This window comes from Scyliorhinus canicula, chromosome 3 (genome assembly GCF_902713615.1).
Source record: "Scyliorhinus canicula chromosome 3, sScyCan1.1, whole genome shotgun sequence".
Classification (NCBI taxonomy): domain Eukaryota; kingdom Metazoa; phylum Chordata; class Chondrichthyes; order Carcharhiniformes; family Scyliorhinidae; genus Scyliorhinus; species Scyliorhinus canicula.
In genome coordinates, this window is record NC_052148.1 from 272,668,305 (window position 1) to 272,692,618 (window position 24,314).

Sequence of the window (24,314 nt, forward strand, 5' to 3'; positions counted from 1 at the left end):
AAAGACAGACACAGTCTCGATCGATCAAGCTAGCCCTTCGTTGACAGTATTCTGATCAAAGGTTATTATGTTGAGACATTAACTCCTTGTTTCTCTCTCCATAGCTGCTGCCAGACCTGCTGAATGCTCCGAGCATTTTATATTTCCTGATCACTGTACGTGTATGGGCAGCTAAATAGGGAGCTGAAAACATTTGAAAGACATTTAGATCAATTATGAAGTGCATTTATTAGATAACAATTGGATGCAACATCCCCCCAAAAATACATCCGTTTATATTTCAGAGGCAGTAAAAGGAAAAAGTGAAACCGCTTTAATACTCTCATAATCTGTTGGTACTTCACAGATTGTAGATGCATTGACAAGCAATGGAAGTGAACCAGCCAACTTATTGTCAGGTATATCTTCATTCCTCTGTAACACATTTAGCTACATTCATAAATAGATCACAACACTTTTCTTTGGCAAAAAAAAAAAGTGGTTCTTTTTAAGATACACATGTTTTTGCGGAGCGGTTATCCCCTCCGTGTACATTCACATTAATCGTGTGTGCCGTCGAAATAAGTTTGCTTAAAGTCACAATTCTCACCCTGGGTTAGACGGCCCCGTTTCCCCTCTCTCTTAAATGAAGCAAAAACAGAGACTAGTCATGGTCACATTATTGTTCTTTTTAAAAAATGGTCTCCTGTCTTAGCTAAAATTAGCAGAGAACTTTTTCAGCCTCCTCAATTGTCCCCGACTTTTTTAAATAACCTGTGTTTTGCTTTTGTTCAGTGCGATTTCTGCCAGGTAATAATGGACGACGTATTGTATGGAAAAGGCTTCTTGGTCCGATTGTGGTCTAGTCTAAAATTGTGAACTAACCTTTCAGTCTTTCCCTTTTAGTCTCCAGCCTCTGCATTTACACCTTTTTTTCCCCCAATTTGTGATATAGAAATAGAGATAGAAATAGAGGAAAACAGCACAGAACAGGCCCTTCGGCCCACGATGTTGTGCCGAACTTTTGTCCTAGGTTAATCATTTGGACACTAAGGGCAATTTATCATGGCCAATCCACCCAACCTGCACATCTTTGGACTATGAAGCCTATAATCTCGGCAGCACCATTTCGAAACACAAAGAAGGACGAGTACAGGGATAATACAAGTTGCGGGTAATTGTTAGTTTAGTTTACGGTTAGTAACTTGTTCTGTCTTTTTCTTCCCCCCCCAAATCTAATTCACATCCTTTCCGATTTGAATCTACTGCTGAGAATGTTCAAATTGGTTTTGATGACAGAAAACTGCTGGTCTTTGCACATTCCTGAAGGACCATCCTGCCAGCAGATGCATCCCACCTAGAAAGATCCTGCAACAAGGGAATAAAAAAAAAGAAAATTCATTTTTTTTATAACAGCGACGAAGCTTTGCAGAGAAATCAAGATCATTTTTTTCCCCTGTTGATTTCAATCTTCCCTCCCGAGGGTGTGAAGCCTTACCCCACCCAAGAACCTGGGTCTCTGATGTGAGATTAAACAGCTCGTTCGGCCAGGAACGGCACACTAACCAATTTGTCTCCTGTCTCCACCCCTTACAGCCATCACGCGTCACCAGTGCAGCAAGAACTGGGAGACGGAACCCCAGCCAGTCAGCTTCTCGTACCTCAGTGTCATTACACTTTATGAGTTGTAGAATGTGCAGCACGTGGGCGGAATTGCGGCGCAGTGGTTAGCACTGCTACCTCCCAGCGCTGCAGTCCCAGGTTCGATCCTGACCCCGGGTCACTGTCCGTGTGGAGTTTGCACATTCTCCCTGTGCCTGCCTGGGTCTCACCCCCACAACCAGGGTAGGTGGATTGGCCACGCTAAATTGTCCCGTAATTGGGGAAAAGAGAGAATTGGGTACTCTACATTTATTAAAGAAAAGAATTTGCAGCACAGAAACAGGTTGGTGTTAATGCTCCGCACGAGCTTCGTCCCACCCTCCATCACAACCTTCTGCCACAAATTGGCAATCCTTGAATAATGAAGAATGTTACCGGGCAAAGATGAAAAGAGGAGACCAGCATTGCTCTGGGTGAAAGGTATAAACTCCACACAGACTGGGGATTAACGGAGGAATTCTCGATAATCTTGATAACTCTGACCAGTACTACCACATTTGCTGCTTTTATCCAGTTTGCTTATCATCTGCCTTGATCATTACTACAACATAATTACACCATTTCAATCCAATGTGCTTCAGTAGTTTCGGCCATGCACCTTGTTTCTGTAATAAAATTGGTCACTGGAAAATAAAACATTGAACCCATGCAGAAATGGGCCAATTGCACGGGCCAATAAATTGGTACTCACTCAAGCTAGAGTGGTCATTGGCGTGTCTTCGTCTTCACCTCGTAGATCTTTCCCTCCCAGTGGCTTTGAGCTCAAGGCTTCAACTTCTTCACCTTGCTTCCTTCGTGCTTTGTGCTTCCTGCAAAATCGACTTTGGGTAAACAAAATTCGGAGAAAGAGATGTTACAAAAAAATATTTCTCGCTGTAACTCATCAGATCTCATGTCAAATCTTCTTTAATCGTAAATCTTTCATTTCTACATAAACATTTGAAGAGATTTTAATTAGGAAGGCAAATGGTATGGTCGCTATTACAGATGGATTGAAGTACAAGCACAACTGGGTGTCATTACCTCAAGATAAGGAGTTGCCCATTTAGGACTGGATAAGGAGGAGGAGGAGGAGGAGAAAGAAGAGGAAAAGGAGAAAGAGAAAGAGAAAAAAGAGAAAGTGAAAGAGGAGAAAGAGAAAGAGGAAAAAGAAAAGGAGGAGGAGGGGAAAGAAAAAGAAGAGGAGGAGGAAAAGGAGAAAGAAGAGGAGGAGGAGGAGAAGGAGAAAGAGGAGGAAGAGGAGGAGAAGGAGAAAGAGGAGGAGGAGGAGGAGGAGGAGAAAGAGGGGGAGGAGGAGAAAGAGGAGGAGGAGGAGAAAGAGGAGGAGGAGGAGAAAGAGGAGGAGGAGGAGAAAGAGGAGGAGGAGGAGGAGAAGGAGGAGAGAAAGAGAAGGAGGAGGAGGAGGAGGAGGAGGAGAAAGAGAAGGAGGAGAAGGAGGAGAAGGTGAAAGAGGAGGAGGAGGAGAAGAAGGAGAAAGAAGAGGAAGAGGAGGAGAAAGAGAAAGAGGAGGAGAAAGAGGAGGAGGAGGAGAAGAAGGAGGAGGAGGAGAAAGAGGAAGAGGAGAAGGAGACGAAGGAGGAGGAGGAGAAAGAGGAGGAGAAGGAGATGGAGGAGAAAGAGGAGAAGGAAAAAAAGGAGGACAAGGAGAAAGAGGAGGAGGAGGAGGATGCAGAGGCAGAGGCGGAGAAGGAGAAAGAGGAGGAGGAGGAGAAAGAGGAGGAGGAGAAAGAGGAGGAGAAGGAGAAAGAGGAGGAGAAAGAGGAGGAGGAGGAGGAGAAAGAGGAGGAGAAAGAGAAAGAGGAGGAGGAGGAGAAGGAGAAGAAGGAGGAGGAGAAGGAGAAGAAGGAGGAGGAGGAGAAGGAGATGGAGGAGGAGAAAGAGATGGAGGAGAAAGAGGAGAAGGAGAAAGAGGAGGACAAGGAGAAAGAGGAGGAGGAGGATGTAGAGGCAGAGGCGGAGAAGGAGAAAGAGGAGGAGGAGAAAGAGGAGGAGGAGAAAGAGGAGGAGGAGAAAGAGGAGGAGAAGGAGAAAGAGGAGGAGAAGGAGGAGGAGGAGGAGGAGAAAGAGAAAAAGGAGGAGGAGGAGAAGGAGAAGAAGGAAGAGGAGGAGAAGGAGAAAGAGGAGGAGAAGGAGAAAGAGGAGGAGGAGGAGAAAGAGGAGGAGGAGGAGAAAGAGGAGGAGAAGGAGAAAGAGGAGGAGAAGGAGAAAGAGGAGGAGAGTCAGAAAGAGGAGGAGAAGGAGAAAGAGGAGGAGGAGGAGAAAGAGGAGAGAAAGAGGAGGAGGAGGAGGAGAAAGAAGAGGAGGAGGAGGAGAAGGAGAAAGAAGAGAAGGAGAAGAAGTAGAAAGAGGAGGAGGAGGAGGAGGAGAAGGAGAAAGAGGAGGAGAAGGAGAAAGAGGAGGAGAAGGAGAAAGAGGAGGAGAAGGAGAAAGAGGAGGAGAAGGAGAAAGAGGAGGAGAAGGAGAAAGAGGAGAAGGAGAAAGAGGAGGAGAAGGAGAAAGAGGAGGAGGAGGAGGAGAAAACGGATAAGAAGAAAGAGGAGGATAAGGAGATGGAGGAGAAAGAGGAGGACAAGGAGAAAGAGGAGGAGGAGAAAGAGGCAGAGACGGAGGCGGAGGAGGAGAAAGAGGAGAAGGAGAAAGAGAAGGAGAAAGAGGAGAAGGAGAAGGAAGAGAAAGAGAAGGAGAAAGAGGAGGAGAAGGAGAAAGAGGAGGAGAAGGAGAAAGAGGAGGAGAAGGAGAAAGAGGAGGAGGAGGAGAAAGAGAAGGAGAAAGAAGAGGAGGAGGAGGAGGAGGAGAAGGAGAAAGCGGAGGAGGATGAGGAAAAAGGAGGAGGAGGAGAAGGAGATGGAGAAAGAGTAGGAGGAGGAGGAGTAGGAGGAGGAGAAGGAGAAGGAGAAGGAGAAGAAGGAGAAAGAGGAGGAGGAAGTGGGGGAGGAGGAGAAGGAAAAAGAGGAGGAGGAGAAAGAGGAGGAAAGAAGAAGAAATCACTTGTCACAAATTGGCTTCAAATGAAGTTACTGTGAATAGCCCCTAGTCGCCACATTCCGGCGCCTGTTCGGGGAGGCTGGTACAGGAATTGAACCGTGCTGCTGGCCTGCCTTGGTCTGCTCTCAAAGCCAGCGATTTAGCCCTGTGCTAGGCAGTCAATCTTTAGAATTCTCTATCCTAGGTGGTTGTGGATGCTCAGCTGATTAATATATTTGAGTTTGGGTGGTAGGACTTGGAGGAAAGATATGGAGGTGTCCACACTCAGTATTCTTATATAACATGATGTGAGATTTATTCAGGGCGTTGCTCAATACAATCAAGATGATAATTTGCTCCAAGTCTACACAAACACTCTGCTGATGTCATGATACGATGAAAATGTCCTTATTCCTTCCTGGGTGGTTACTCCAGTTTCTGTCACTATAGGTACTGAAAAGTCCTCAAAAGCGCAATCTGAACTTGTCATCATGTCTGGTCTCCATTCCGAAGTATTGCTCTCGAGATTTTCCAAGGGAAAAACCTCTTGAGAAGTTTCTGCACGCTTATAGCTGATCAGCGTGATGTCGTAGGTACCCATTTCTCATTTGGTGGTGTAGCTCCTAGCTAGCACTCTCTCTCCCCAGTTGAATACTCAATGTTTGGAGTTTTGTTCTCTCCGAGCAACCCGTGCTTGTTGTTGTTGTTGTTTCACAATCTTTGAAGTATCAGGTGGAATCAAACTGTGTTCATTGTTTCCCTTTGAACAACAGCATTGCTGGTGAACTCTGCATGGTAGGACGTACAGTGTTCCGGTAAGACATTAGGAATTTGCTTACTCTTCTTACCTATGTCCCTTGGTCCTTCGATGCTTTGATAGAATGCTTTAATAATTGCACAAAACCTTCAGCCAATCCATTCGTTGCTGGATAATATGGAGCTGACTTGATATAGTGTATACTGTTCCCATTCAAGTTGTCCTCAAACTCCTTCAAAGTAAACGGACTACCATTATCATTAACAATCTGCTCCGGTGACCCAAATCTTACAAATATTTTGTCTAGTGTCTCAATGGTCTGATCAGTCATCATGGGCTTCATTATCATGATTTCCAGCCATTTCGAATGCGTGTCCACAATCACAAGAACTTGTGTCCCTCCAGTGGACCAGCATGGCTGATATGTATTTGATATGTACATAATCGGATGCTCCAGTTTACCTCTCGCAAGTCCCGAAAGATGTGCTTGTTAGGTGAATTGGAAAGTCTGAATTTTCCCTCTGTGTACCCGAACAGGCGCCGAGTGTGGCGACGAGGGGATTTTCACAGTAACTTCATTGCAGTGTTAACATATGCCTACTTGTGACAATAATACAGATTATTATTCTCTGCCGTGCGGCCGCTCCCACAGATACAATGATTGCAATGATGGAATGTTCTTCAATTTTGCACAAGATTGACATTGCCCTATTTTCTCTTCAATTTGAGCATCTAATCCTGACCACCAAAAATAACTGTGTGTCAATTCCTTCATCCACACTATATATAATATATATATGCTAATCATCTGAAGTTGTTGAATTCAATGTTGAGACCGGAAGGCTGTAACATGCCAAACTGGAAGGTGAGATGTTGTTCCTCCAGTATGTGTTGAGCTTCACTGGAACATTGCAGCAGGCCAAGGACAGACACGTGGGCGTGAGAGCAGGGTCTTGTGTTTCGACCTCTTTGTTTTTATTGGCTTCGGTGTCCAGGACATTGTCCAAATAGACCGCCACTCACGGTAGTCCTGAATGGATGTTCTCCATGACTCCCTGGAAAACAGTTCAAGCCGATGACACTCCGAATGGGAACTTTGTATATTCATAGAGGCCTCTATGGGTATTAATGGTCACGTATTTTCTGGAATCCACATGTAGCTCCAATGGCTCATATAGAATTTTGTCTGCCAGCCAGATTTGCATAGAGGTCCACTATTTGCAGCATCGGGTATCTGTCCAAACAAGAGGCTTTTCTCACTGTTAGCTTGTAATCCCCACACAGGCAGATGGTTTGGTCTGGTTTCAGTACTGGGACTACAGGTGTTGCCCAATCTGCAAATTGTACCAGCTGGATGACTCCAAGGCTTCCCAAGTGGTGAGTTAATCCTCTCCCTTTGTCAGCAAGGTGCAAGGAACTGGGCATTCCCTGAAGTACTTCAGTTGGGCCTCAGATGTCCAAGTGTACGTTGGACATGGCAGCTTTGATTTTACCCAGGTCCTCCTGGAAACTTCCAGGTACTTCCCCAGGACTTGTACAATTCCCCCAGTGCCAACCCTGAAAATCCACTGCGAGTCCAAACAGAGCTGGGTCGCCATGTCAACACCACACACAAGGTGGTCTTGGGGCATCTTGGGCAGGGATGGCCTGTACTCGCAGTGTTCTGCCAGTTTAAGTAATCATAAGACCATAGGACCATAAGACATAGGAGCAGAATTAGGCCACTCGGCCCATCGAGTCTGCTCCACCATTCAATCATGGCTGATATTTTCTCATCCCCATTCTCCTGCCTTCTCCCCAAAACCCCTGATCCCCTTATTAATCAAGAACCTATCTATCTCTGTCTTAAAGACACTCAGTGATTTGTCCTCCACAGCCTTCTGTGGCAAAGAGTTCCACAGATTTACCACCCTCTGGCTGAAGAAATTCCTCCTCATCTCAGTTTTAAAGGATCGTCCCTTTCGTCTGAGATGGTGTCCTCTGGTTCTAGTTTATCCTACAAGTGGAAACATCCTCTCCATGTCCACTCTATCCAGGCCTCGCAGTATCCTGTAAGTTTCAATAAGATCCCCTCTCATCCTTCTAAACTCCAACGAGTACAGACCCAGAGTCCTCAACCGTTCCTGATCCGACAAGTTCTTTATTCCAGGGATCATTCTTGTGCACCTCCTTTGGACCCTTTCCAAGGCCAGCACATCCTTCCTTAGATACAGGGTCCAAAACTGCTCACAATACTCCAAATGGGGCCTGACCAGAGCCTTATACAGCCTCAGAAGTACATCCCAGCTCTTGTATTGTAGCCCTCTTGACATGAATGCTAACATTGCATTTGCATTCCTCACTGCCAACTGAACCTGCACGTTAACCTTAAGATAATCGTGAACAATGACTCCCAAGTCCCTTTGTGCTTCTGATTTCCTAAGCATTTCCCCATTTAGAAAATAGCCTATGCTAGATTCTTCCTTCCAAAGTGCATAACCTCACACTTTTCCACATTGTATTTCATTTGCCACTTCATTGCCCACTCGGCCAGTCTGTCCAAACCCTTCTGCAGCGCCCCCCCCCCCCCCCCCCCCCCCCCCCCCCCGCTCTTCCTCCCCCCCGCTTCCTCAATACTGCCTGTCTCTCTACAGATCTCTGTATCATCTGCAAACTTAGCAACAGTGCCTTCAGTACCTTCTTCCAGATCATTAATGTATATTGTACAAAGTTGTGGTCCCAGCACAGACCCCTGAGGCACACCACTAGAAACTCAGTTACAGACTCCCCTGGGTTCTCTTGGCCGTATTAAAATGGTATCTTTTGACAATGACCGACGGCTTGGGGGTCATAGTGGTTTGCCTCGAGTGCCACCTATTCCTCAAACGTCTTGGCAGCCTGGGACTGCAGGGTAGGCAAGGCTCTTTATGACACTGAATGTGGGGACCCCAGAGGCAGTTAAAAGAATAACCTCCTGGCACATTCCCCAGTAATAGTGTTTGCCCTGAAAAAATAACAGTGTTGTTGAAAATACAGAAAAATGTGTCATTTGAAACATGGAAGTCTGGCAATATCTGGTCGAAGAGAAACACGAGAGGATACAGGGAAAGATCCCACAAAGGGTTAACAGCAGCTGCAAAGAGCAGGATTATAAAATGCTAATTCCTTCTCACAAGCAGGCTTAGCAAACACACAGGATTCTGGTATTAAGCTAAAAACACCTTCATTGAAAGTAACTATCTTAGGAAGCATCTGGAAAAGGAAAGGATTAGGTTCAGTTGAATTTGGTGTCAATTCTAAGTGCGAAATTCTACTAACATCAAGTAAATTAAATAAAATTGGAGACAACCTGTCTACGAGAAACATAATTTAAAGTCAAAATCAAAGGCAAAGTTATGAGCTGGGGACAATTGGAAAATAAAACTATTGAAATGACAGAAATTAAAAGTAACACCTCTTGAAACCAAAGCATCTTTGAATATCACAAAGGACAATGTAATCAGATCTGAGAGGTGAGGTTATGCCCAAAAGGAATAATTAGTTGTATTAGAATGTTTAGATCAAAGATACTTTTTAACAATCAAAGTAAATTAAGTTAATTGACAATAAGGTAATAAAAACGTAATAATTGTTAGAAAGAGAATATAAACCCAGGGAGCAGAGCAGAAGCAGAAGGAGAATCAGAACTTAGAGAGAGGAGAGAAGCATATTCAGCTCTCACAGCTCGGTCATGGGAAAGATGAGACAAGCAGCCGAGCTAAAACAGCTATACATCGAAGGAAGACATCAAGAATGGAATCCTGGAACTCCCTCCCCAACAGCACTGTGGGTGTACCTACACCACATGGACTGCAGCGGTTGAAGAAGGTATCTCACCACCACCTTCTCAAGGGCAATTAGGGATGGGCAATAAATGCTGGCCTAGCCACTGACAAACACATCCCATATATGAATATAAAGAAAAAGAATCATTAAAAATAAACTCCATCAGCATTTACATGGTAATCGGGACCGACTCTTCACTAGTAATCTCTCTGGTAACGGATGTTTTCACAAACAACAGTTACACCCAGCAGCAGCACCTGCACTGCATCAGACACAATTCACCTCGAATAATTGCAAAGTACTTTCTAAACGATGACTCAGTAACAAGCTTGGCACAGTGTTTGACCACAGCAACCTCAACCACACAATCAGCTTCCAAATTGAATGACTTAAATGACAGCTCTGGAGCATCATAAGTGGAATCGAAGAGCACAGGAGTCCATTCGGCCCACCATGCCATGGATGAATACTAGAAGAGGGAACATTTGCAGGACAATTTGAGGGAGTAGGTGGAGAAGCCCGAGATTTATTCCCGAAATGGGAGATCTGTCTTACGAGGAGGGAATGAATTGGATGGACCTATATCCTTTTGGAGTTTAGAAAAATCCAAGATTCTGAGATGGTTTGACAGGGTAGATACTTAAAGGATTTTTCCCCTGCCAGGGGTTTCTAGAAATGGAGTCAACCATTTAGGCCAGAGATGAGGAGAAATTTCCTCGCTCAATAAAGTGTTGTGAATCTTAGGAATTCTCTAATCCAGAGAGCTCCAGATGCTGAGTTGTTGAGTAAAGTTGCCACAGTCCCAGATGACCATAGGCTGCTTTCCCTTTGAGGGGGAGAGCTGACTGGTGGCGATTTAACCTGAGGATCAACACACCTGAGGCGAGAACAAGGTTCAGGAGGCGGGGCCTCCATGAGCAACCTCAGCCGTTACGGGAATTGAACCCACGTAGCCAGCCTCGCTCTGCATCACAAACCAGCTGTCCAGCCCACTGGCAACCAGCTGAGGATATCCAAGGCTGAGATCGATAGATTTTTGGATTCAAAGGGAATCAAGAGTTATGGGGATGGGACGAGGAAGTGGAGTTGATGTCAGCCAGGATCATACAGAATGGTGAAGCAGGTTCAAGGATATGTATGGTCTATTCCCGCCCCTACTTTATACGTTTGTGCAATTGTGCTTCTGAAGAACAATACAGACACAGGGCCAAATCACCTCCGTCTGTGTCGCATCACAGCATCACAAAGTTCACAGTCCTGGTGATAGTTTGAGGATAAGGGGTAAACCTTTTAGGACTGAGGTGAGGAGAAATCTCTTCACCCAGAGAGCGGGGAATCTGTGGAATTCGCTGCCACAGAAAGTAGTTGAGGCCAAAACATTGTGTGATTTCAAGAAGGAATTTGATACAGCTCTTGGGGCTAAAGGGACCGAGGGATATGGGGAGGCAGGATCAAGGTATTGAACTGGATGATCAGCCATGATCATAATGAATGGGAGAGCAGACTCGAAGGGCCGAATGGCCTCCTTCTGCTTCTATTTTCTATGTTTCTACAGGTCATCTCGGCCTGAACTTGGGTTTCTCTTCCAAGGCTCTGCCTGACCTGCTGAGCATTTTTTTGTTTTTTTTATTTTGGATTCACAGTACTTCGCTTTTGCCTTTTAATACATTCACAACTATTCTGTAATTCCTTCAGGCACAACAGAAATGGATTAAAGTATACCTAACTGCGCACAAATACAGATGATTATTATCAGAGCGATGAGCACCAACATTGTCAGAATCAGGCCAACGATGATGAACTTGTCCTGCTTTCCAGTGAGATAAAACATGTCCACCAATTGGCACCGGGATCCCACAAAACCAAATTTACATCTGTTAAAAACAAGAGCAAATAATCAAATTAATTCAGTTATTGAATATTTTGATTGAAAGAGGTGAATGGGCTCAATAACAATAGACAATCAAAAGAACAGCTTTTCCAATCTCAGAACTTCAGTGTCACACCCACAGTTACAAAACAATGCAGCAAAATCCTCCAGTCATGTCTTCCCATGTGACCTGAACATCATCTTCAATAATTCAGATTCTCAGGAGCTGCAGCCTTTGGCATCCAGAGGGGTAGCTTTAATCGTAATTTCCTAATTGGTGACAAGTTGATTTTTGATGCCGATAATCCGTGCTACAAACAAATAACCGTACTCTGCCACTCTCGTCCCTTAGCTCTGTACTTCCCCCCCCCCCCCCTTATTGTCTTTCGCTGCTTTATCGTTGACCCTCTCTCCATCATAGGGTCAGAGGTGGAGGTGTTCGTGGATGAGTGGACAACGTTTAGTCCCATTCACAACTCCTCAGATAATTAGACAGCCCATGCCCACGTGCAGCAAGGTCTGGTCAACATTAAAGTTCAGGTTGATGAGTGGAAGTAACATTCATTCCACACAAGTACCAGGTTCACATACAATGACCGTTACCCATTTCCTCTCGACATGCAACATCATTATTGTTGCTGAATCCCTCACCATTACCATTCTGGGGGTTGCCATTGATCAGAAACTGAACTTTTTTTTTGAAATTGTAGTTGTTGAAGTTAACCAAAAGGTTTAAGACATGGCAGGAGATCCCAGACCCATGTCATGCTCCTCGCGTGCGATGTGGGAGCTCAGGGACACGCCCACTGTTCCTGGCTCCTTCACGTGCAAGAAGTGTGTTCAGTTGCAGCTCCTGTTAGACCGCTTGACGGCTCTGGAGCTGCGGATGGACTCACTTTGGAGCATCGCTATGCTGAGGAGGTCGCAGCAGCCAGGTTCATGGCACCATGGCTGGCTCTGCTGTGCAGCAGGGCAGGAAGAAAAATGGCAGGGCTATAGTGATAGGGGACTCAATCATAAAGGGAGTAGACAGGCGGTTCTGTGGACGCAATCGAGACTCCAGGATGGTATGTTGCCTCCCTGGTGCAAGGGTCAAGGATGTCTCGGATCGGCTGCAGGACATTCGGGGGGGGGGGGGAGGGTGAACAGCCAGCTGACGTGGTGCACTTTGGCACCAACGATAGAGGTAAAAAACGGGACGAGGTCCTACAAGCTGAATTCAGGGAGTTAGGAGTTAAACTAAAAAATAGGACCTCAAAAGGTAGTAATCTCAGGATTGCTACCTGTGCCATGAGCTAGTCAGAGTAGGAATGTCAGGATAGATAGGATGAATGCATGGCTCGAGAGATGGTGCAAGAGGGAGGGATTCAAATTTATGGGGCATTGGAACCGGTTCTGGGGGAGGGGGGCCCAGTACAAACCGGACAGACTGCACCTGGGCAGGGCTGGAACCGATGCCCTGGGGGGGGGGGGGGGGGGGGGGGGGGGGGGGTTTCTAGAGCTGTTGGGGAGGGTTTAAACTAATGTGGCAGGGGGATGGGAACCAATGCAGGAAGTTGGAAGGTAGTAAAACAGGGACAGGAACAAAAGGCTGTAAGGGGGAAAAGTGTAAGGAACAGGAGACATAGTCATAAATCAAAAAGGGCGACAGTACAAGGTACAGTGACTGAGGGAAGCTCAGTGAATAGGCCCAGTAATACTAAAAGGAATAAAATGGGAAGTAAAAACATAAATGGTAAGCGACGCGGCAGGTTGTTACATGAAGATATGGGTTCAACGACAATGAAAATTAGGAGAAAAGGTAAGAGAAAATATAACTTAGGAGAGGTTACTGATCGAGGTGTTAAGATTCAAAACAGAGGTATCAAAGCCAACAATAGTGTACTTTACCTGAATGCTCGTAGTATTCGGAATAATGTAAATGAGTTGATGGCGCAAATCATCGTGAATGACTATGATTTAGTGGCCATTACTGAAACATGGTTAAAGGATGGTCATGACTGGGAGTTAAATATCAGAGGGTATCAAACTATTTGGAAGGACAGAGTGGATGGTAAAGGAGGTGGTGTAGCTCTGTTATTTAAGGATGACATCCGGGTAATAGTAAGGGATGACATTGGTGCTATGGAGGATAAGGTTGAATCCATTTGGGTGGAAATCAGGAATAGTAAGGTGAAAAAGTCACTGATAGGAGCAGTCTATAGGCCACTAATTAGTAACATTATGGTGGGGCAGGCAATAAATAAAGAAATAATGGATGCGTGTAGAAATGGTACAGCAGTTATCATGGGGGATTTTAATCTACATGTTGATTGGTTGAACCAGGTCAGTCAAGGAAGCCTTGAGGAGGAGTTTATTGAATGTATCCGCGATAGTTTCCTATGACAGTATGTAATGGAACCTACGAGGGAACAAGCGGTCCTAGATCTTGTCCTGTGTAATGAGTCAGGATTGATTAATGATCTCATAGTTAGGGATCCTCTCGGAAGGAGCGATCACAATATGGTGGAATTTAAAATACAGATGGAGGGTGAGAATGTCAAATCAAACACTAGTGTTTTGTGTTTAAACAAAGGAGATTACAATGGGATGAGAGAAGAGCTAGCTAAGGTCGACTGGGAGCAAAGACTTTATGGTGAAACAGTTGAGGAACAGTGAAGAACCTTCCAAGTGATTTTTCACAGTACTCAGCAAAGGTTTATACCAACAAAAAGGAAGGACGGCAGTAAGAGGGAAAATCGACCGTGGATATCTAAAGGAAATAAGGGAGAGTATCAAATTGAAGGAAAAAGCATACAAAGTGGCAAAGATTGGTGGGAGACTAGAGGACTGGGAAATCGTTAGGGGGCAACAGAAAGCTACTAAAAAAGCTACAAAGAGTAAGATTGATTATGAGAGTAAACTTGCTCAGAATATAAAAACAGATAGCAAAAGTTTCTACAAATATATAAAACAAAAAAGAGTGGCTAAGATAAATATTGGTCCTTCAGAGGGTAAGAAGGGAGATTTAATAATGGGAGATGAGGAAATGGCTGAGGAACTGAACAGGTTTTTTGGGTAGGTCTTCACAGTGGAAGACACAAATAACATGCCTGTGACTGATAGAAATGAGGCTTTGACAGGTGAGGACCTTGAGATGATTGTTATCACTAAGGAGGTAGTGATGGGCAAGCTAATGGGGCTAAAGATAGACAAGTCTCCTGGCCCTGATGGAATGCATCCCAGAGTGCTAAAAGAAATGGCTAGGGAAATTGCAGATGCACTAATGATGATTTACCAAAATTCACTAGACTCTGGGGTGGTCCCGGTGGATTGGAAATTAGCAAACGTGACACCACTGTTTTAAAAAGGAGGTAGGGAGAGAGCAGGAAATTATAGGCCAGTGAGCTTAACTTCGGTAGTAGGGAAGATGCTGGAATCTATCATCAAGGAAGAAATAGCGAGGCATCTGGATAGAAATTGTCCCATTGGGCAGACGCAGCATGGGTTCATAAAGGGCAGGTCGTGCCTAACTAATTTAGTGGAATTTTGTGAGGACATTACCAGTGCGGTAGATAACGTGGTATATCTGGATTTCCAGAAAGCCTTTGACAAGGTGCCACACAAAAGGTTGCTGCATAAGATAAAGATGCATGGCATTAAGGGTAAAGTAGTAGCATGGATGGAGGATTGGTTAATTAATAGAAAGCAAAGAGTTGGGATTAATGGGTGTTTCTCTGGTTGGCAATCAGTAGCTAGTGGTGTCCCTCTGTGATCCGTGTTGGGTCCACAATTGACATAGATGATTTGGAGTTGGGGACCAAGGGCAACGTGTCTAAGTTTGCAGATGACACTAAGATGAGTGGTAAAGCGAAAAGTGCAGAGGATACTGGAAGTCTGCAGAGGGATTTGGATAGGTTAAGTGAATGGGCTAGGGTCTGGCAGATGGAATACAATGTTGACAAATGTGAGGTTATCCATTTTGGTAGGAATAACAGCAAAAGGGATTATTATTTAAACGATAAAATATTAAAGCATGCCGCTGTGCAGAGAGACCTGGGTGTGCTAGTGCATGAGTCACAGAAAGTTGGTTTACAGGTGCAACAGGTGATTAAGAAGGCAAATGGAATTTTGAGGGTTTGAATGTTTGTGGAAGGCAGAGCAATTAAGCGGGGCTGCTCTGTCCTGGATGGTGTTGAGCTTCTCGAGTGTTGCTACACTCATCCAGGCAAGTGAGGAGTATTCCATTACATTCCTGACTTGTGCATTGTAGGTGGTAGACAGACTTTGGAGAGTCAAGAGGCGAGTTACTCACCACAGGATTCCTAACCTCTGACCTGCTGTTGTAGCTACAGCATTTATATGGCTAGTCCAGTGTGGTATTACCATAACTATCAGCATTGTAAAGGTTGATGTAGTGTCGAGAGTAGTCACTAGAGGGAGCTGCAGATATAACTATATAAGGCAGTGATGCTAGACCTTAGGGGAGAGGTGTATGCAGGAGAATGCTAGAGAAGGTCATAAGAGCAGATAGGGTAAGGTTAGATTATAGTTTATACCAGTAGTGAGATTAGCAGGAGATGAGTATAGTTAAATGTTATTGATCAGTTGTGTATTCTTCAGGACTAAGTGTTGAATCCCAGTTTAATCGAGTAAATAAAATCAGAGCTTTGTTTAAGTTAAAGCTATTCTATGGTATTCAACCATCCTGAAATAAGCAACACAAAGAACATGACATCCAGTTCAGTTTCTGACCAATGTTGATTGTGGGGGTTTCCGCAATGGTAACGTCATTGAATGTCAAGTGACGATGGTTAGATCCTCTCTCGCTGGAGACAGTCATTGCCTGGTACTTGTGGAGTGTGAATATCAATTGCCACTCATCAGCCCAAGCCTGGATGTGGTCTTTCCAGGTGGGAAAGGATTGAATGCATTCCAACTAGTAAACACTTACACACAGGAAGGCTGTTGCTCAGACTGTATAAACCGACATTCCCCTTCAATACAGTAGTCCCGAAACATCTCTGGACACTTGCTGAAGTGTCCTAACTGGGGAGGTTCTGTAAGGGTATCTATGAGCAGAAAGAAAAAAATGGATTAATTTTGCAAGAGTAAATCGAGCATATAAAAGGGTCATTCTGCTACACACTAGATATTCACTAACTTACCAGTAAAATGGGAGAATCGGGTATCTTGTATTTTAACCCTAAAATTACTCACATAAATCGAGCAAGAAATAAAAGGTGGATTTTAATTAATGGATTAAACGATTAAACAAATAAACAATACAACTGGTCACATTGGTGTATGAAATATGACACCAGAAGATCGCACTTGGCAATGCTCTTGATGGCGAGAATAGTTGTTGTTCTATATCAATAGGATTCTTTACGTGATAAAGAAAGAGCTATAACGCTTTTAACCAGTTCATGACCTCCCAGAGCATTAGACAGCCAATGAGGGAGTCACTGCTGTGACGTGGGAAATGCTGGAGCCAATCTATTGCACAGCAAGATCCCACAAACAGCAACCACCGGCAACATCACATTTTATTCCTGCCCATAAACGTGTTGCCGCGTTTGTTACATGGCTACTTTGGCTACTTCGTTGGCCGTGAAGCACTTGGAGGTCCCGAGGCGATGAAACCCGTGACATAAATGCAAGTCTTGCTTTTCTTTTCCCTCACTTCATGCTTCGCATCTCTGGTTATTTGTAGCGTCATTCAGCAAACTCAATAAGATTCTGATTAATCCGCTGGAGATGGGGATTAGAACCATGGGAAAAATGCAACAAAGATTCATTCAAATTAAACCGGGAAAGAGACATTACTCGCATGAAGAAAGACTTGAAATATTGGAGCTTTCCACCAGAAGGTTAAAAGGGAAAATTGAACTAAGATCAAAAATCCTGAAGAAGGGAAACCTAGAAAAATAGTTCTGAATATTTAAGGATGAGACAGCTCAGCATTTTGAAAATAATAATAATGAGATTGGGCAGAATCAGCATGGATTCATAGAAGGGAAATCACGTTTGGCAAATCTGTTACAGTTTTTGAGAATGTTAGATTAGGAAAGGAGGAGCCAGTGGATGTGGTGTATTTGGATTTTCAGGTGGCTTTTGAGAAGGTCCCACACAGGACATTAGTACTGAAATGAGAGTTCATGGGACTGGGGGGAAACACACTGGTGTGGATCGAGAGGTTGGTTCACAGTCAGAAAGCAGAGTCAGGATGAACGATTAATATCCAGGTTGGCTGGCTGTGAATTAACGAGGCAGCATAAGGAACAGTGCTAGGGTGCCACACATTCACAACCTGTATCAATGATTTGGAAGTGGGGACCAAATGTAATATTGGGCGGCACGGTAACACAGTGGTTAGCACTGTTGCTTCATAGTGCCAGGGTCCCAGGTTCAATTCCCGGCTTGGGTCACTGTCTGTGCGGAGTCTGCACGTTCTCCCCGTGTCTGCGTGGGTTTCCTCCGGTTTCCTCTCACACGTCCCAAAAGATGTGCTGTTAGGTGAATTGGACATTCCGAATTCTCCCTCCGTGTACCCGAACAGGCGCCGGAATGTGGCGACTAGGGGCTTTTCACGGTAACTTCATTGCAGTGTTAATGTAAGCCTACTTGTGACAATAATAATGATTATTACATTACAGAGACTCCCAGCTACCCCCCATTACACAGATTTGCACCAGAAATCTCCCCCTAAAGAGAAACCCCCATCAGAACCCCCCCCCCCCCCCCCCAATACAAAGACCCCCACTTGATACCCCTGTCGGGAAGTTAGAGAGCAGACCAGACAGAGACAGTAAAAAAAAAAAATCACTGCTTTAAAATTCACCAGTACAATAGACCTGTTGGCTCAGGCAGAGAAAGCAGCCCTTGTAAATTCCTAAAAAGTGAAAACCACATCAGCTGGGTTTAAACCCCCTCAGACCTTTGATCTGCAAGGCTTTCATTCACATCAATGAGAATTGGTTTTACTGGGCGGTGATTGACAGCTTGCACATATTCTGCTGTGGCTCGAATGGATCCCAAGTACCCTGCTGTGAAACTAACCGCAATGTTAAACCTGCTGTGAAACTAACATCAATGTTAAACCTGCTGGGAAACTAACATCAATGTTAAACCTGCTGTGAAACTAACCGCAATGTTAAACCTGCTGTGAAACTAACCGCAATGTTAAACCTGCTGTGAAACTAACCGCAATGTTAAACCTGCTGTGAAACTAACCGCAATGTTAAACCTGCTGTGAAACTAACCGCAATGTTAAACCTGCTGTGAAACTAACCGCAATGTTAAACCTGCTGTGAAACTAACCGCAATGTTAAACCTGCTGTGAAACTAACCGGTGAATCTTTGGAATTCGCTACCCCAGTGCGCTGTGGAAGACACAGTCATTTTGCGTTGTCACGAAGCACACTGACGTTATCTTCAAGGGTATTGAACACGGAAGATCGGTGAGGGTGGATAGTTTTGTTTTGGTTTGGAGGAGATGTGTGAAACCCCAGTGGGAATAGGTAGCCCAGTCATCGTGTAACAATTATTAAAGACTATTTAGAGTAAAGAAAACACAAATATACACGAACAGGGCGACTCTACTCTCAGACAATTACGTTATATGAATTACTACACACACACACTCACACACACACTCACACAGTTTATGTATTTCAAAATATATCTACAATCCCTAACCTAAAGGCTACTCCATTTCCCCAAACAACATCCATATTAAATAAATCTGTAAATTATACCAGCTTATAATAACCACACAATATAGGGATAATAACACATAATATGGGGATGATAATAAAGGCTGGGTAACATCTTTTCCTGATCCAACAAAGATATTTAGACTGCCTTTACAAAGGTTTTCTGCACTGCCTTGGCTTTAAGACTTCGAGGTTCTTTGATGTAAAACTTGGCCTTCAGGCTTGGTGGCCGGAAAGTGGCATGTCCGGTTTTGCCTTCTCGATGTTAACTGGCCTCCATTGCTTCTGAGGGTCTGGTCAATTATTCTCCTTTGATTGTGGCTGTCTGCCCCATCAACTTCATGGACTCCAGACATTAACATGTGTATACCTTGTTGATCTTCCCAATCGTCTATGTAAACTGTTCCTACACATAAGCCATTCACACCTGGGGCGGGATTCTCTCCCAGCCGACGGGGCGGGGGGTCCCGGCGTAGCGGAGTGGCGCCAACCACTCCGGCGTCGGGCCTCCCCACAGGTGCGGAATTCTCCAATAGACCTGTTGGCTCAGGCACCTTCTCCGCACCTTTAGGGGCCAAGCCCTTACATTGAGGGGCTAGGCCCACGCCGGAGTGGGTGGCACCATGCCGACTGGAGCCAAAACCGCCACCAATGGCCTTTGACGCCCGCCGCCCGGACTGGCCGAAAGGCCTTTGCCGGTTCGGGCATGCGCCAGTGTGTCAGCTGCTGCTGACGTCACCACCGGCGCATACGCGCTGGGGGATTCTCTTCCGCCTCCGCCATGGTGGAGGCCGTGGCGGCGGAAGAAAAAGAGTGCCCCCACGGCACTGGCCCGCCCGCAGGTCAGTGGGCCCCGATCGCGGGCCTGGGGTCCGATCGCCCCAGCGCCGCTGCACCCCCCCCCAGGACCCCGGGGGCCCGCTTGCTCCGCCGACCACGCCGCCACCAGAGATGGTTCAAACCACGGCGGCGAGATTGGCCTCTCAGCGGCGGGACTTCGGCCCATCGCGGGCCGGAGAATCGCTGCAGGGGGCTCACCGATCGGCCCTCCGCGCCGATCAGCGGGGCGTGATTCCCGCCCCCGATAATTCCCGGGCAATTTTCCGACCCTGTCGGAGAATTTCGCCCCTGATTCTTATCTGAACTCCCTTCTAAATTCATTACTGGGGCTGGTTTAGCACACTGGGCTAAATTGCTGGCTTTGAAACGAGACCAAGGCAGGCCAGCAGCACGGTTCAATTCCCGTACCAGCCTCCCAAACAGGTGCCGGAATGTGGCGACTAGGGGCTTTTAACAGTAACTTAATTTGAAGCCTACTTGTGACAATAAGTGATTTTCATTTCATTTCATTACTGGGAGAGAAGCATCTCATTATGGCCTTTTGAATACTGGCTACTGCTGTCTCCAGGCAGATTTCTACTTGTTGCTGGGCACTTCACACCCTATTCGGTTTTATTATCTTCATTTTATGCTGTTGCTAGGCAAAATCATGATGTGTTCCCCTGTTTTTAAAACTGAAATGTTTTAATTTGAAAGAAGTTTCATTCCTCCGCCCTCTCCTTATTAGTTCCACCTTATTAAGTATTACGAAATTCAAAAGCATGCATTAACAGAGAAGATACCCCAGAAAGTACCCCCCTCTTTCCCAGAAGTCTCCTTTATACTTGGGATAAAGCATCCACAATTACATTTTCTCTCCCGTCCACATGAAAGATTTTTAAGTTGCACAGCTGCAATAGCAAACTCCATCGGAATAACCGGGTGCTCCGACTTCTGGTTGTGGCTATGCGGAGCTAAGCCGCACGTTGGCAGCTCCCGTTATTTAAGGACTTTTGGGCCGATTTGAGGGCCCCAAACGGCGCTGTTTCGACGAATCCCGGTGGGGGAAGGTGTCTAGAGGAGCTTTCCCCATAATTTATGGTGCTCACCCGGAGTGGGACGAAGGAAAAAGCTGCAGCAGCTCCCCAAGAAAAGCAGGGGAAGAAGGACAAAATGGCGGCCGGCAGAACACCCAAGGACTGGTGGGAGTGGGCGCAGGAGCAGCAGGCCTCTCTTCTGCGCTGTTTTGCGGAGCTGAAGGCTGAGTTGTTGGACTCCCTGAATGCGACTACCAACAAGCTGCTTGGGACCCAGGCGGCCCAGGAGGCGTCCATTCGGGAGTTGCAGCAGCAGGCCGGTGAGAGGGAGGAGGAGGCCGTGGTCCTCGCGGGGAAAGTGGAGTTGCACGAGGCACTTCACAAAAAGTGGCAGGACCGCTTGGAGGAGCTGGACGTTCGCACGAGGCGAAAGAATTTGAGGATCCTGGGCCTGGCGGAGGGGCTGGAGGGGTCGGATCTCCCGGCGTATGTGACCACGATGTTGAGCTCGTTGATGGGGGCGGGGTCCTTCCATTTGCCCCTGGAGCTCGAGGGAGCTCACAGAGTGCTGGCCAGGAGGCCTAAGGCAAATGAACCCCCGCGGGCGGTGCTGGTGCGGTTCCATCGATTCAGCGACCGGGAGTGTGTGCTGCGCTGGGCCAAGAAAGAGAAGAGCAGCAAGTGGGAGAATTCGGTAGTGAGAATCTACCAGGACTGGAGTGCGGAGGTGGCTAAGTGGCGGGCCGGGTTCAACCGGACGAAGGCGGTGCTGCATGCCAAGCAGGTCAGATTTGGAATGCTGCAGCCTGCGCGTCTGTGGGTGACATATAAGGACCGGCACCAGTACTTCGAGTCCCCGGAGGAGGAGTGGGCCTTTGTACAGGCGGAGAAGCTGGACTCGAACTAGGACCTGGGGACATACTTTGGCCGTTGCTGTTTTCACTGTTGCTGTTCTTTAACTTTGACATGTGTTTTTTATGCTGGTTTTCTTTTTGCTCTGTTTCCGGGTGGGTCTGTTTGTTGGGTATGGTTGTGGGTTAGGTGGGGAATGTTGGGGGTTTGTATTTTATATGTTCTCTTCTGTACGGGGCTGGGGTGAAATTGGATTTTGAGGAGCTGTGTCAGAAGGGTGGGGTGTGGCAGTGTGAAAACGCGGGCTTTCCTCTGGCTTCCCGCGCTGCGGGGCAGGGGGGGCGGAGCTTGCGGTGGGGGCGGGGCCTCTACTGGTTTTCTTTCCCCCGCTGAAGCGGTGCCAAGGAGGTGTGGCAAGAGGGGGATGACCCCATGCCGGGAGGGGATGGGCTTTGGCGGGAGCTGCCGGGGTCAGCAGAAGTCAGCTGACTCACGGAAGTACCATGGAGGGTGCGTCGCGGCTAGGAGGGGTCCTAGCCTTGGGGGGGGGGGGGGATACCGGGTTGCTGCTGGAACGACTAGGAAGGAGCTGGTGTGGGCCGGGGGGGTAGAGAAGAGGCGTTATCGCCATGGGGAACGGGTCGGGCGGGGCGAGCTGGCCTGGGGCGAGCAGTCGATAAGCTATGGCTAGCCGGCGGGGGAGGGGGGCGGGTTGCCCTCTGATCCGGCTGATTACCTGGAACGTGAGGGGGCTGAATGGGCCAGTTAAGAGAACTAGGGTATTTTCTCATCTGAAGGGGTTGAAGGCGGACGTGGCTATGCTGCAGGAGACCCACCTGAAGGTGGCGGACCAGGTCCGTCTGAGGAAGGGGTGGGTGGGGAAGGTTTTTCACTCAGGATTGGACGCGAAGAACCGGGAGGTGGCGATCCTGGTGGGGAAGAGGGTGGCGTTTGAGGCGGCTGAGGTGGTGTCGGACAAGGAGGGCAGATATATTATGGTGAAGGGTAGGCTGCAGGGAGAGAAGGTGGTGCTGGTTAATGTATATGCCCCAAATTGGGATGATGCCGGCTTCATGAGGCGCTTGTTGGGCCGCATTCCGGACCTGGAGGCAGGGGGCCTGATCATGGGGGGAGACTTTAACACAGTGCTGGATCCCCCACTGGACCGGTCCAGTTCAAGGACGGGTAGGAAACCGGCGGCGGCCAAAGTGCTGAGGGGATACATGGACCAGATGGGAGGGGTGGATCCCTGGAGGTTTGGGAGGCCGAGAGCGCGGGAGTATTCCTTTTTCTCTCATGTCCATAGGGTTTATTCACGAATAGATTTTTTCGTCCTGAGCAGGGGATTGATCCCGAAGGTGCAGGATGCCGAGTATTCGGCCATAGCGATTTCAGACCATGCTCCGCACTGGGTTGATCTGGAGATGGGGGAGGCGCGGGACCAGCGCCCGCTCTGGCGCCTGGATGTGAGGATGCTGGCTGATGAGGAGGTGTGTAGGAGGGTCCGGGGAAGTATTGAGGGGTATCTGGATACCAATGACACGGGGGAGGTCCGGGTGGGGATGGTCTGGGAGGCTCTGAAAGCAGTGATCCGGAGGGAGCTGATCTCCATCCAAGCCCACAGGGAAAGGAGGGAGAGGAAGGACAGGGAGAGACTGGTGGGGGAGCTCCTGGATGTGGACAGGAGATACGCGGAGGCACCGGAGGAGGAGTTGCTGGGGGAACGGCGTAGTTTGCAGGCCAAATTTGACTTGTTGACCACCAGAAAGGCGGAGACGCAGTGGAGGAGGGCGCAGGGTGCAGTATATGAGTATGGGGAGAAGGCGAGCAGGATGTTGGCGCATCAGCTCCGTAGGCGAGATGCTGCTAGGGAAATTGGTGGAGTGACGGATGGGGGTGGGAATGTAGTGCAGAAGGGGACAGAAGTAAATGGGGTCTTTAGGGACTTCTACGAGGAACTGTACCGGTCGGAACCTCCGATGGGGAGAGGGGGGATGGAGAGCTTCATGAACAGGCTATGTTTCCCAAGGGTTCAAGAGGAGCTGGTAGAGGGGCTGGGGGCGCCGATAGAGTTGGAGGAGCTAGTCAGGGGGATTGGACAAATGCAGTCAGGTAAGGCCCCGGGGCCGGACGAATTTTATTAAAAGTATGCGGATCTGGTGGGCCCCCTGTTGGTGCGAGCCTTCAATGAGGCATGGGAGGGGGGTGCTTTGCCCCCGACGATGTCGCGGGCACTGATCTCTCTGATCCTAAAGCGGGATAAGGACCCCTTGCAGTGTGGATCATACAGGCCTATCTCGCTCCTCAATGTTGACACTAAGTTGCTGGCGAAGATCCTGGCCACCAGGATAGAGGACTGTGTGCCAGGGGTGATACACGAAGATCAGACAGGATTTGTCAAGGGACGGCAGCTCAACACGAATGTGCGGAGACTGCTAAACGTTATCATGATGCCGGCAGTGGAGGGGGAGGCGGAGATAGTGGTGGCGCTGGATGCGGAGAAAGCGTTTGATAGAATTGAGTGGGGGTACCTGTGGGAGGTGCTGGAGCGGTTTGGATTTGGGGAGGGATTCATCAAATGGGTGAGGCTGCTCTACGCGGCTCCAATGGCGAGTGTAGTTACAAATGGAAGGAGATCGGAGTACTTTAGGCTCTATCGTGGGACCAGGCAGGGGTGCCCCCCTGTCCCCCTTGCTCTTTGCACTGGCGATTGAACCTCTGGCTATGGCGTTGAGGGAGTCAGGGAGATGGAAGGGTCTGGTGCGGGGTGGAGAGGAACGTCGGGTATCGCTGTATGCGGACGACCTGCTGCTGTATGTGGCGGATCCAGAAGGGGGAATGCCGGGGGTGATGGAGCTGTTGGCCGAATTTGG

At 47.4% G+C, this 24,314-nt stretch overlaps 1 protein-coding gene across 3 annotated transcripts in view; it reads right to left on the reverse strand.

Moving 5' to 3' along the window:
• Positions 1-209: 209 nt before the first annotated feature.
• LOC119963548 (probetacellulin-like) overlaps positions 210-24,314 on the reverse strand; it is a 72,256-nt gene continuing 48,151 nt past the window's right edge. Inside the window, exons 3-6 of one of the 3 annotated variants that reach the window (XR_005460121.1) lie at positions 15,970-16,087; positions 10,889-11,040; positions 2,333-2,462; positions 210-1,347 (exon numbers count right to left, since the gene is read on the reverse strand). Coding sequence is in view for 2 of the 3 variants with exons in the window: in XM_038792845.1 (XP_038648773.1) it covers positions 2,333-2,462; positions 10,894-11,040; positions 15,970-16,087 (395 nt within the window). In the remaining variant the exon portion in view is untranslated. The remainder of the gene's footprint in view (positions 1,348-2,332; positions 2,463-10,888; positions 11,041-15,969; positions 16,088-24,314) is intronic. The other 2 variants (XM_038792846.1, XM_038792845.1) reach the window with 2 other exon arrangements.